The sequence below is a fragment of the Gobio gobio genome (genome assembly GCF_949357685.1).
Source record: "Gobio gobio genome assembly, chromosome: 3".
Taxonomy (NCBI): Eukaryota; Metazoa; Chordata; class Actinopteri; order Cypriniformes; family Gobionidae; genus Gobio; species Gobio gobio.
The window spans coordinates 32,398,511-32,413,507 of record NC_137099.1 but is presented as its reverse complement, the minus strand read 5'-3'; the positions used below and the strand labels follow the sequence as shown (position 1 = coordinate 32,413,507).

At 37.3% G+C, this 14,997-nt stretch overlaps 1 protein-coding gene across 1 annotated transcript in view; it reads left to right on the top strand.

Annotated features, from left to right (window-relative positions):
* The window catches only part of LOC307123967 (radixin), a 267,415-nt gene that overhangs the window by 33,371 nt on the left and 219,047 nt on the right, over positions 1-14,997 (top strand). The window contains exon 2 of the mRNA XM_079812852.1: positions 3,614-3,699. Within this exon, the coding sequence (XP_079668978.1) occupies positions 3,688-3,699 (12 nt within the window). The 5' untranslated portion in view covers positions 3,614-3,687. The remainder of the gene's footprint in view (positions 1-3,613; positions 3,700-14,997) is intronic.

Here is a 14,997-nt window from a genome sequence, read left to right as displayed (position 1 = left end):
TATATATTTATCTATATATCTCCCTAATTATCTATCTATCTGTCTTGAATCTATAGCCTATCTGCTCCGCCAGACGGACACATTGACGAGAATATCAGTTTTGCACATTATTTCGTTCTGTTTACCATATTATTTATGAGGATGAATTGCATAACATGCCAATATTATTGCAGAACATATTTCACTTTTCTTTTTGCAAATATGGGTTAATTTGCATCTGTTGTAATTTTCGTTTGATTTTGTTTGTTTTACACTGCAGATCGATCAAACGGGTGTTCGTGTAATTAACAGCCTACACGAACACCCGTTTGATCGATTACGTAAGACTTGCTTTGTGAAGTCTTCTTGTTATTTATGAGAGGCAGTTGCCATTTCTTTTACACAAGGTCTACAGTTTCACACACTTTCACGTGTTTCTTCCATCTGCCGACGGTGTCGCCATTTCTCATTTCACCCATTTTTGTGCGTACGCCTGGGTCAGAGCTTGCGTGAAGGACCGCACATTTTCCCGTCAAGTTTGCTTTTTATAAATACCAATTATTGCGTAGAGAGCGGCGTACGCCTTCTTTTGTGCGTACGCAACGTTTATAAATGAGGCCCCAGGACATTAGTGATTAGTTGGGTGAGAGGCAGAAACTTGTGTGTGTCCTTCCTGAGCATGGTACCACAGGTGGTCTTCTTTAGGGATGCACCGGTTGCCGATCGCGCGCTAGAAGCAAAAAACGGCCGGTTCCGGTTTTTGGCCGGTCCGGAAGTGCACCCGCGTGCACATACGCCTATATTGCAATCATTCGCGAACATGTCACTTGTGTGTTACAAACGGAAACTGGAGAACTGAGGGAAGAGATGAGATACGCTGAAGGGAATGAAGAGCCGCTTTCCTGAGCGAGCTGAAGTTGCGCGAGCTTACCTCTCCGCGCCCTGCACAAGTGTGGATAGTGAGCGTTTGTTCAGCTCAGCTTTTCACGTGTTGGATCGGATGAGAACGAAACAGACTAACTTGTGACAAAGCCGAAATACTTCTTTTTGTAGCCTAAAGAAGAACATGCATGCACTTTTGAAATGAAATACTATCAGTTCTGTAGCCTATAGGATGATCATTTTTATTTTACCTTAAAATTACATTGACTTAATTTGATTTAAAAAGCACCTGCTATAGCATCTTAGTTTTTTTCGTTGCACTAAACATTATTTGATTTAACATTTTGGAACAATTATGTACTTTGGTTTTATTTAATTTCATCGGTAAAGGCTTTTTTTCTTTACACTGAATTTAAAAACAAATGCTGATTTAAGTAACATCTTTGTTTGGATTGCAGAATATGCAGTTGTTGCCTTTAATTTCACCTTTCAGCCTTTTAATTTCCAATTCAATTTCCCGTTAATTTCTGATTGCGGACTTGTTTTCATTAGCCAAAAGCCAATTTAGCCTGTTAAATACCAAATTTACATCTTGTTCATGTATACTTTCGTTCTTTTATTGTGTAAAAAATAAATAAATAAATAAATCGGAAATCTGTATCGGAATCGGCCAGTTTTCTTGAAAAAAATCGGTATCGGAATCGGCCATGTAAAATCATGATTGGTGCATTACTAGTCTTCTTGGCCTCTAAGAAGTGTCTGGCTGTTGTCCTAGCATCTTTATCTGATGGCGTTAGACCGTTTGTTTTAGTCCACCAAGATCGAATCAAAATGTAAAAAACCTTTGTCAACTGTTATGGGCAGAGAGGGGCCCGGCCATAAACTGTGCCCTGGAATATTGTTGGGTTTTGTGTGGAATTATGTTTGAACGAATCATCTGGTAGATTAATTTGTGTCCGTGCCCACAAGTCCTACACTTTAATAAAATCAACACATTAATTATTTATATATATATATATAAATGGCTTCTTTTAAAAACGTGTGTGCATATATATATATATATATATATATATATATATATATATATATATATATATATATATATATATATATATATATATATATATATATATATATATATATATATATATATATATATATATATATATTTATATAATTATATATATATATATATATATATATTTATATAATTATATATATATATATATATATATATATATATATATATATATATATATATATATATATATATATATATATATATATATAAATATAAAAATTGCTTGAATTTAATGGATCTGAAATGAAAAAATCAGGAACCAATAGAATAATCAAACTTTTATTAAGTTACATAACAAAACCTAAAATATTTTTAACAATAAATATAAATAAAAATACGACTATTCAGTGCAACATCTCATGTTCTTAATGAGAACCATTCTGTGATTTTGTGTGCAGTTATTCAGATAATTGTGGATCTTTTTTTTTCCGATCCAATACCACAATTATTTGCCAGATCGGGTGTCAGACAGGACTGATCCAAATCCGATACTGTGCTTATAATATTTGGTGTTATTGTGGCTGTCTGTCACTGATCTCCGGGAAAAATGGCATTTGGGGGGTAAAATATGTGTTTTTTTTTGGCAGGGTTGCCTGCTCAAATTTGCATTCCTGGGTCTAAATATCACATATTGGAGTCGCTTCAACCCGCGGACATGGAAAAACATCCCGCGGGAAAACCGCAGACTTGGCAACACTGCTTGGGGCAGATAAATACCTGTGTGCAATCCGCGCAAGCAATGGAAAGCGGCCTTCGTTCGCGCGCCAGTAGTCAAGGGGATTGTCGCTTCTGGCAATGGGTAGTTCAGCTGGATACGTCTCTATTTGTTCTCCTACCGCTGACATGCTTAATCTTTGATAGGCAGACACGTTGCGTGATAACGGCTCGACCGTGAGTGAAACCTAAGCGCATGCGCACGGATGGGAGGGGCGGGTGACATTCATTTTCGCTTTACGTTTTCGGCAGTTTTTTTTATTTCGTCCCGAAACCGATAATGCCATTTTCGGCCGAACATTTTCGGCGGCCGAAATTCCGGTGCACCCCTAGTGTTGATTATTATATCTAAAAATAAATAGCAACTGAATTTAGGCTAATAGTTTGGGCTCTGTTGTTAACCTTTAATATTATAGAAATGTGCAAGTAAGGGCTCCCTATATAGTTTGCAGCATTATCTTTAAGAAAACTTTAGTTATAATTGAATTAATTTAAGGACGGACATAATTTTTTCAGTAAACCACTGTTTAATAAAAATAAATAAAAAGCAATTTTGTAAAACTGCTGTACCGAACCGTGACTTCAAAACCGAGGTACGTACCGAACCGTCAGTTTTGTGTACTGTTACACTCCTAGTAAAATTGGGCAGTTTTGTATATGCTGTTTAATGTTGATGATCACATTATTTTACATATGTATATGATTACATATGAGATCACTTGTTTCGGTCTTCTTCGCATGTTTTTTGATGAAGAGATTCTGTACTCTTTCAGAAGATGTCATACCACCCCCTATCGTGTAACAGGGACACGGAAACCCGGAAAATTCTGTGTTTGGTGGGGAAAGAGTTAAACCTAGTATTGATAATTATGAAATTTAACTTTGATTTGTTATTTTTGCCATAATCGAGAAGGCCTACATAGGAGTGTTCTTATTCTTGTATCCCCTCCTTTTTAGGGGTCTACAATCCTGTGATACAGGACAAGTTTTTCTTCTTTTCCTGGTTACGTGGGACGGGAGGAGGAGACAAGATGCCGAAACCAGTAAGTATTAGACAAGATGCACTTATTTTGTTACATAAGCCAAAAGAGCCCGTTATATTGCCTTAGAGATTCCCTAAAACTTTGTTTCCATTTTAAGTATGATTCTGAGTATTTTCAAAATTGTTGAGCAGTAGATAGAAGCTTGCTCAAATCCATACTGAATTTGGTCCTTTGGTGCAGTTTTTTTTTGTCCTTTTTTACAGCGTTATATCAAGCGACAAATAAGTTTTATGATGCACATTGATTTCACTTTTTTAGTTAGTTTTAGTTCTAATGAGTAGATGTTCACATGCTTTGTTGTTCTCGTGAATATACTTCAAAAACAGCATGATTGCTCTAAAAAAAAAAAAAAAATTGTACAGACCTAACAACCATTTGTCTGGCTTGTACACTACTTGTATTTGTTCAGTTTACAAGTTTTATTATGTATGTATGCAGGGCTTCAGATTGTCTGCGACCAAATGGTTGCATTTTTCCTGCCGGTGCGGGCAAAATTTTGTTAGAGGTTGCGCTGGCGCCACAACGCCTCAAATGGCAAACAAAATGAAAGCGGAATGAATCCACTCTGCTCATTTGTGCTTTACAGACCGTTTATCAGCTCTAAATAATATTAGACAGCGCAGCACTGCGAGCTACTCGAGAGTCGCAGGCTGGTCTTGATCACGTGACACTGTTATAACACAGCGCTGGGAGACCTAGTGAAGAAATCCATTGAATTCGCCACAGAATCAATAACCTCGCTGCGAGGTCTAGTGAGAAGCATTCAGAGTCCTCTGTGCTAAATCATATCAGATGAAATATGACGAGGAAACCAGGAGAAACATTGTGAATGAAGTTATAAAAGGCTTTAAGTCTACAAATCAACAACATTCACCATGGATTTAAAGGTCCCTGTTTTTCCTGTGTTTTTGAAGCATTGATTGTGTTTACAGTGTGCAATATAACATGTGTTCAAGTTTCGTGTGTAAAAAAACAGTATTTTTCACACAATTTACTTATCTGTATACTGCTGTTTTCACTGTCCTAAAAACAGCTCGAAGATTTCCTTATTCTATGAAGTCCCTCCTTCAGAAATACGTAACGAGTTCTGATTGTGCCAGCGGTCCCCGTGTTGTGATTCGACAGCAGCTTGGCGCACGTTGCCCGGAAAGGTCACGCCTCTTACCATAACGGGGAGATGCATGCGCTCAAAGTACAGCGTCCCTGAAGGCCAAACAAAGGTGATTTGACTCCGGGATGAAAATAACAGCGTCTGGACGACATGGCGACAAACACACTCTACAAACGCAACACTTCCTCTTCTCCACGTGGGAGAGCAACAAGACCACGCCCCCTTTTTTGCGTACTCTTGTGGGCGGAGGTTAGTCAACAAACTGTTCTACTGACGTCATTAAAGCAGGGAGTACAAGGATGTAGTCCAAACCGGCCGTTCGCTGTAGGCTTTGAAAGGGAACTTCTGTTAAATAAAATATCTCGCTTGGCATTGAACTTTGAGCTTTATAATTTTACAGGTATTGTTTATGCTCTAACAGCAACATTACACACCAACTAAAGTTAGAAAAATGGGATCACGAAGAACAGGACCTTTAATGTAGTAACACACACAGAAATAGTCAAACGCGTACAAGTACTACACATCTTTTTCCAGCACTTCAAAATATGATGATATTTAACTTTTATTTTTAATGTGATGACCAAAACATTATTTGTTCATCCTTCAAAGATTGTCCCCATTTATAAAACTAAAAGTTTCAAGATGTAGGAAAACTCACTTATTTAAAATTAAAAAAGTCATTAAATTACCATACAGTAACAGTAGACGGCTGCAGAGCAGTGCTTATTGTCTTATTAACTATTTTCACTTAGAGTTTAGATTCTGCCCGAGCCCAAACTTGACCGGGGCCGGCTCGGGCCGATATTTCCCAGGACTATCCTCGGGCCCTTGATCAAGCATTTGTGTTTTTTTAACCATTACTTTATTAGCCTAATTGGGTGAGCAGAAAGCTATGCCATCATCAGAAATAATATTTGATAAATATATTTAGCAAAGTAAGAACTAATACTACAACTATGAAACAATTGTGTACAAAGTTGCACAAGTCAGGAATAGTATAAAAATGCGTGTTAAACTCACAGCACATGTAGTGATGATGGAGCGCGCAGAACCGCTCTGAGACACCAGTCATGAGCTGCTTGCGTGAACACTGTGCATTGCTTAACTTGCCTATTTCTTTTAGTTTCTTATTGTTTCGTATAAAAGACAATTCAAGCTTTCTATGAGAGCCTATTTATGAGACGCGCTCCAGTTCATGTGCAATGAAAGTGATCTCTCCCGCGCCTTCATGTCACGATTATAGTCTGCTATATTCTATTTGCTTCTTATTTATTAAATCCAGGCAATTAGCTGACGAAACCTTGATTAAAATGAAGATACAATACAATTTATGTGACGAATCGACGCACATATTTTGCCTCAACGTATTTTTGGCGCCGACATCTTCGATGACGTCGACGCGTTGTCCCAGCCATAGTAGGTTGTGCATCGTCATGGCACGACAGCGCGGATGAATCTAATGTTTTGAGGAGTAATATGTGTAGGCTGTCACTGCACCGGTGTGGATACTGTACTTCAGAATAACAGATATTACTGGAAGTACGACCAAAATAATAAGTTTCACCGGAAAATGTCATCTGAACAAGTAACATGTCTGCCACTTTTGTTCTAACCGACTAATGTAACAATAAATCGCGCTACCAACTAGTGTTGCTTTCGTCAACGAAAAGTATGACTAAATATCGTTGTAAACGAACTTTTAGCACGTGACGAAAACGAGACGAGACGCAACGTAAATGCTAGTCATGTGACGATGACTATCAATAAATGTATAATGCCATATTGCAGACGAATAAAAACAAGACTAAATGTGGTTCACAAAATAAAAACTATGCTAAAATATCTCTCATTTTCGTTGACGAAAATGAGAAGAGACGAAATGTTATAACTTTATTTTGTCTCCCTTTAGTCGCGTTATTATTATTATTTTGCAGTATTTCTGTGCGTCTCATTCAGGGGCTGCATTATGTCGCACTGCGCAGACGCAGGCGACGTCACTCTCTTCAAGCCCCACTCGCGGCATTATTTCGAAGATGCAGCTGCGGTGAGTTAACGACAACAAACAAAGTTAAGTCTGACTCCGAGAAAGGGACCGATGGCCGGCCAGTCGGGGTCCGTAAGCCCTATTCGGACGGTAATTGTTTCTCCTGCGGTCGTTAGGTCTTTTCATCATTTACAGGGGCTAGTCATTGATTCTATTGTCGTCTTAATCCAGAATATCAGTTTTTCTCCCACCACCCGTGTAAAAATCCCCGGCCAAATTAACGTTACCTAATTTACTGTTTGACAAACACCAAGGTCATGTGGTGCCGTCTGAATCCACATCTCTGAGTTTTCAGTAATATATCACTTCAGAATTCACTGTTTATATCCTTTTTGACCACTGCAGAGCACCGTATGGTTACGCTTCGCTGTAATTTGGATGCATTTTAAAGATCTAGACCTTTATTACTGAAATGCTAGTATTTACAATAGAAAGATATTTAATCACCGCTCAAGAAAAAAATAAAAGCACGTAAACATTCAAAATGTTCCGTTATAACGGCAGCAATTATATATGTTGAAATAACCGCAGCATTTTATTTGCCTCACAAGCGAATAAGAGGCTGTATTCACTTATTTCCGCTCATTTCCATGTGGAATAAAATTATATCCTTTATTTTGAGATAAAATACAAGACCGAAAACAATTTTAACTATAATGTGGGTCTAATTTTAAACAGATTTAAATAATTAAATAATAATTAGGATATTATTTTCCTATTATTAAATTAAATATGCATTTATTCTTATTACGACATTTGGAAAAACTTTCATTACATTGAAGTGGAAAATAAAACGGGTGTTGTGGAAAAAGATAGGGAGAAATGTGGCCACAAAATCACAGGAAAAAACACCACGAACCTTAAAGGTCCCGTTTTTCGTGTTTTTTTTTAAGCTTTGATTGTGTTTACAGTGTGCAATATAACATGTGTTCATGTTTTATGTGTAAAAAAACACAGTATTTTTCACACAATTTACTTATCTGTATACCGCTGTTTTCACTGTCCTCAAAACGGCCTGAGAATTTCCTCGTTCTATGAAGTCCCTCCTTCAGAAATACATAACGAGTTCTGATTGTGCCAGCGGTTCCTGTGTTGCGATTCGACAGCAGCTTAGGGCACGTTGCCCTGGAAGGTCACGCCTCTTACCATAACGGGGAGATGAACGCGCTCAAACTACAGCCCCTGAAGGCCAAACAAAGGTGATTTGACTCCGGGATGAAAATAACAGCGTCTGAACGACATGGCGACAAACGCAACCGAAACGAACCGAACCGAACGCAAGACTTCCTCTTCTCCACGAGGGAGCAACAAGACCACGCCCCCTTTTTTGCGTATTCTTGTGGGCGGAGGTTAGTCAACAAACTGTTCTACTGACGTAATTAAAGTAGGATGTACCAGTATGTAGTCCAAACCGGCCGTTCACTGTAGGCTTTGAAAGGGAACTTCTGTTAAATAAAATATCTCGCTTGGCATTGAACTTTAAGCTTTATAATTGTACAGGTATTATTTATGCTCTAACAGCAACATTACACACTAACTAAAGTTTGAAAAATGGGATCACGAAGAACAGGACCTTTATGTTGTTTATGTATGTTTGTGTACTTTTAACATGTTTGGTTGATAAAATACAAATATTGTAAATTCAAATCAGAGTGAGTCTATAAATATTATTGAGTCTATAAGGTAACAATAATATAATAAGATAACCTTGTTTGAAATGGGTTTGGCTAAAAGATGTTGGTTTTATACTACTAGGTACTTATACTATATTGACTGGGTTAAATAAAATTGCATTACTAAAAGAGACCATTATAAATACAATTTTCATTGACTAAAACGCTCAGACTTTTAGTCGACTAAAACTTGACTAGACTAAAAAGAGGATGAACGTGACTAAAACTAATAAAAACTAAAATGACAGCTTGACACAAAGACTAGACTAAACCTAAAATTAAAACAGGCCGCCAAAAACAACACTACAACCAACGGTGATTAACGTTAAATCTAACAATTGATTAGCTCATATCACATCGAACCATGCAAATTATTAGTATTGTTATACCTCGTTCTCAAATTGTTAATGTTAACAACATCAGCATTGTGTGACTACATTTATTTAGTGTGTATTAGCGTTACCTGTACAGGGCTCGTAAAATTTCAAAATCCCTGGTAGCCCTTCGAGCAGGCACTCTTTGAGATTTTGGTAGCCTGAAAAGAATTAAACTAGCCAAAATAAAAAAATAAAAAATTGTATGCAGAAAATTGGACTGGAGTCGAAATATCAATCAAAAACACAAACAAAAACACATGTAATTGGTTCTAACTGAACGGAAATTTCTATGAATTTCTATCCTGGCCTGTCTTTTTTGGATCAGCAGAACTGAAATAACCGTGTAAATCAATGTGCATCTTGACATTTTCACACACACACACACACACACACACACACACACACACACACACACACACACACACACACACACACACACACACACACACACACACACACACACACACACACACACACACACACACACACACACACACACACACACACACACACACACACACACACACACACACACACACACACACACACCATTTTCAAATCGTGCCCTTTCTTGTGCCTCAAAAGAGGACTTACAAAGATACTTAACAGCTACAAGTGTATGCACTACTTGCTTTATGCAAGCACTATATAGGATAAATCACAAAACTGGATTTACCCTATTATACTTTATACTCAACACAAATTGCACATAACACAAAACTGAAATTGCACTTCAAAATAACTATAAATAAATAAAATAAAATAAAATAATAAATAAATAAAAAAAATAAATAAAAAAAAAGTAACACATTGTCAATATTTTTGGAGACCCCCCAAAATTTCACAAATCAAGTTTTCAGGGGAGCCCATGTCGTATTAAGGGGAGCGGAGCTCCCCCATAATTCTTGTTATATGCATATGTGTTTGGGACAGAGGGGAACACGATTGCATTCTCAGCAGATATATGCTGCCCATAATAAATCATAGCACGAGACAGACAGGGGTTCGGAAAACACAGGAAAAGGTGACAGAATGGACGATACTTTATCTGTATATTACACAAGCGCAGCGGTTCAGCTGTGCGCAAAAAACACTGCCAATGTGAAAAGCACAACGGGCGCGTGCTGCTCCTGCTCTCCATATGCACAACTTCTGCGCTGTCTCCACACTACTTGTGTGTGCGGTGTGAAACCAATCAGCTAAACTTCACTTCGGTCAAATAAGCATGATCAAAACTTCCACTATCGTATTTTTCCTTCATATAATAAGTCAAGAGAGTGAACAACGCACAACAAGAAAGGAATGTTATTTCACTATATATGATAGCCCGTCGGGCAGGGCGGTGATACATTTTGGTAGCCCGACTGGAAAACACATTAGCCCCGGGACGTCGGCTAGTGATTTTGCGAGCCCTGCTGTAGATTTTAATTTCTGTACGGTCTAATCTTTTGCTTTTGAATACGGGTTCATCCACCCTGATGATTGTCTTTTGGACCTTTCTGGATTACAATCCGCCATCAAAATGATAAATTTAATTATTCCAGCTGCTGTGAGGAACATGCGATCCACTCCTCACATGCGATACTACTACTACTACTACTACTACTACTACTACTACTACTACTACTACTACTACTAGCCGGACTCCTCCTTTATATATACAGACGTGACGTAATGACACAAAGAATTTCCAGCGGAAATCTACCAGTACCACTCAAATTTTAACACAAAAAAAATTATCAAACGATTTATCGAACGCATTTTTTATTGATATCAATTGTGTCTATCGCGATACATATCGTTTTATCGCCCGGCCCTAATCAGAATTTTGCAGAGTTTTCTGGGTTGGTAGATGCATCAGGGACCCGATTATAGAACTTAAACACGGAAAAAGTCAGATGTTAATGATTATGTCCCCTTTAAACTTTAAATTTCTTAACTTAAACATTTTTATGTAACCGATTGCCTACATTTTTTTGAGTTTTGCCAATTTATTCGGGTTTACATTGTACAGTATGTGTATAATTGTAAATCTGTTCATCATATAAAGCCATCGTGTCTCTTCATAAGACTTGGATTTGGATTAGACCACTCGATTGATTATTTTTATTATGCCTTTATGACATTTTTGGATCTTTTTAAGTTTTAGATTTCATTTCATTTTTTTTTTTTTTTTTGGAAGTTGAATGAAAATATTAAAATTGAAAGAAAAATTAACTCCCCTGGAGTTAAACAGTTTTCACTTCCATTCAGCCGATCTCCGGGTCTGGCGGTAGCACTTTTAGCATAGCTTAGCATAGATTATTGAATCTGATTAGACCGTTAGCATCTCACTCAGGAAAAATATCTAAACTCTTTGGTAATTTTTTTATTTAAAACTTGACTCTTCTGTAGTTACGTGTACTAAGACCAACGGAAAATTAAATGTTGTGATTTGAAAATAGTCCCCAGCACGCTCCCTGTACGCAAGCAGGTCACGTTGGTTATGTTGACGGAAGTTAAACTATTTTCAGGTGCTGCGTTTTATATCATTTCGCCTGTTGCACCCATGGCAGCAAAGTTCCTTTATTATTACGCAGGAATGAGAGTATAGTTCCTAGCCATATCGGCCTAGAAAATCGCAACTTTTTATTTTCCGTCGGTCTTAGTACACAATGTAAATACAGAAGAGTCAAGTTTTAAATAGGAAAAATATCTAAACTCTTTGGTCATTTTTTTGAGCGAGATGCTAGCGGTCTAATCAGATTCAATGATCTATGCTAAGCTATGCTAAAAGTATCAGAGATTGGCTGAATGGAATTGAAAACGGTAAAACTCAACTGTTTAACTCTAGGGGAGTTGGAAAATGAGTCTATTTTCAACAAAAGTGGAATGTTCCTTTAAAGGTTTGAAATGACATGAGGGTGTTTTATTTTTCTTTCATGCCGTCGTTTGCGATTTGTTTGCTGCGATTGTGATTGTGCACTTCTGCACTTGTGCCACAATACAACGTTTTTTTTTTTGTTTAAAGAGAAAAACATTACCATCACTTGGAATTGTTGGAGTTAATAATAAGAATTTCACTGGTTTAGCATTTGAGTGAAGCTTCTTGTACCAGTTTTCATAGTTTAAAGAGTGTTAGTTTGTATAATAAATATAATTCATCAGGAAACTAGAGGAGTTCAAATAAACTATTGGAGTTGACAATCTCTCTTGTTTTGTGCTTATGTGGAAGTGCAATAATTTAAATGAAATGTAAAAAGAAAGTGACAATAATTGTGATTACTGACAATAATTGTGGTTGCTCTATGTGAGCAGGATTTAGAGGCAGAAGATTCTTTTGTCATCTGAAAACCACCGCAATGTTGACTCTAGTCAGATGGCCTCTGGGCCAATTCATCATGTTGAAACGGCGTCGGGCCATCTGTGATGGAGAGAGAATGTCCCTGTTAACGTATGTAACCCTCGTTCCGAGGGAACAGAGACGTTAAGTCGAATTTACATGCACAAAGAGTTTCATAATAACATGAGCCGACTGGAATGAAGAAAGTGATCAGTGTGATTTGATTTTCAAAATGGTAAGCAAGCGCTGTTTGTTTTACAGTCCTAGTTTCGGTTTTCCTTTTTCAATGACGAAAATAGACTATTGATACCTGCTGATATAGACAGATATTAACTTTAGTCCTTTCTGTGTGTTCAAGCGCACCTTTTTGGCCATGACACAGCTGGCGCAAGGCGACAACACAGTCAGCTTTTGTCGCTGCTAGTTCTTTAACATTGGCTTGGTGTGTCCCAGGCTTAATGTGCTACACGGCTCTGCAGCATCAGATACTGGTATCAAAAATGTCTAAATTGGTGGTGTCAACAGTGGTCCTGTTTTTCACCCATCAGATCCTGTTTATTTCACTTTCTCTGGTTGACAGTAATGTGACAGCTAGTGAAATATCTGAGGTAAATAGTGTGAGTGGGAGATCAGCTCTCGTTCCTGCTGTGAATTATTCAGCTCCATTCAGCTGAACATGCTCACGTTCAGCAGTTCACCTCTTAAACTCTTACAGCCTGCTAAATGCTTCCTTGTGCTCAGGCCTGTGGGAGCCTGTAACTTGTAACTCCATTTTGATTTTACTTTTTACTTAAAGCGATTTAAGAGTTTAGTATATTAAAGTGATGGTTTACCCAATAATGAAAATCTGCTGTTCTCTGTACCAATTTTTGTACCATATCAAAAACTATTGGAACTTCTGTTTAACTATTTCAAACTATTTGAAAATGATTGATGGTCTACAGCAATGGTCATCAACATGTGAAGTGTGGGTGGTGCGACTTTGAATAAAGTAATCAAATGTAAAATAACACTGCCTGTCTTCACTGTATAAATAAAATACATTTACATTTATTAATTTAGCAGACCCTTTTATCCAAAGCGACTTGCAACTGAGGAATACAGCAAGCGATTCATCTCGAAGAGGCAAACAAACACGAGAAGTGCACAAAATACAAAGTTTCAGACATTGCTTAGAGCAGTGTTTCCCAACCGGGGTGCCGCGAGAGCAGGGGTGCCATGTAAAAGTCCTTCAAATAATAATTTATTTTTTTTTCTAAATTTTCAAATAATTCTCTCTTTGTAAACTTTGTTCAATGCATGCAAGTGCTGCCGTATGTTGGAATATGACCAGTCATTTTCGCCGTCATCACCCGGGTGTAGTGCCAGAAGACGTCTCTGTGCACTCATTCGAAAGCGCGCAAATATTGAGTTCTCTTTCAAGTCTTGCTGTTGAACGGACAAACTCACACAAAAAGTATGTCAACATGTACATCTTGATGAGTATCCTAGCAGACAGTCTGTATATGCCTTAAGAAAACTTTATACAGTCGAGAAAGACGACGCATATCCAAGCATTAGGTCTTAAATGGGCAGTAGCCTTTACTGCGGTCTGTTTAATGACTGCTCTAACTCACTGCTCTTGATTGAATAGCTTTTGTAAGTCTAATAGGATTAATATTTAATTTATACAGTCAAATATGCAATGTTATTTTACATTTGATAAATTTCTGTACCTGAAATCTAATGTTAGACGTACCTGAAAAGCATAGTTTATTTTATTAGTATCTTTGTCAATAGTATTTATTTGTGCTGCTGCTTGCATTTAAATTATTTGTTCTTATTATTTTCTTTAATTTTATTTGACAGTAGTCCTTTTTTCCATGAACTTAGCAAATACTGAACCGTACCGAAACCGTGAACCTAAAACCGTGATACAAGCCGAACCGTGAGCAATCTGTACCGTTACACCCCTAGCGTAACGTATGCGAGGGGGTGCCTCAAAATTGAGAAAAGGGTGCCATGACTGAAAAGAGGTTGGGAAACACTGGCTTAGAGTATCATAAGTAGGGCTGGGTGAATGGCCAAAAATTTTCTCAATAAAATCTTTTCATATCAGTCGAAAACGATAATTATCACGATAAATGTCAAATATTTATTTATTTTTTCAATTTAAAGGCAGATTTTTGCTCCTAGGTGAAAGTTGTAGAAACCAGACTGTTAATTGTGGTTATAAACTAGTTTTTATTGTCAGAATATGACAAACACTTCACATTTTTTTAATTCCTTACACTTTTCCAGTAATTTTCCCTTAACAAAATACATTTCTTAATAGAAAAAAAATGAATGTCTTAGTTTCTGCATGTGCTAACGGGTGATATTGTTTCTAGTCATGAAACAGGCTTGAGTTGCCTGACTTTGGCATATGTCTTCGGCACAGTTTGCAGTGCAGGCTGCAGTATTGTTTTGTCTTATAAATGCACATTTGACAGTGAGTTGACAGTAGTAGTAGTAGTAGCTTGAGTTTGGAGGATGCAGATGTAAATTTATGTTCATTAAAGGGTTAGTTCACCCAAAAATGAAAATTCTGTCATTCATTACTTACCCTCATGTCGTTCGACACCCGTAAGACCTCCGTTGATCTTTGGAACACAAATGAAGATATTTTAGTTGAAATCTGATGGCTCTGAAAGGCCTCAGTTGGCACAATGCACGTTCACTCTCAAGACCTTTAAAATTTACTAAAGACGTCGTTACAAAGTCCATCTCACTACAGTGGTTCTACAATA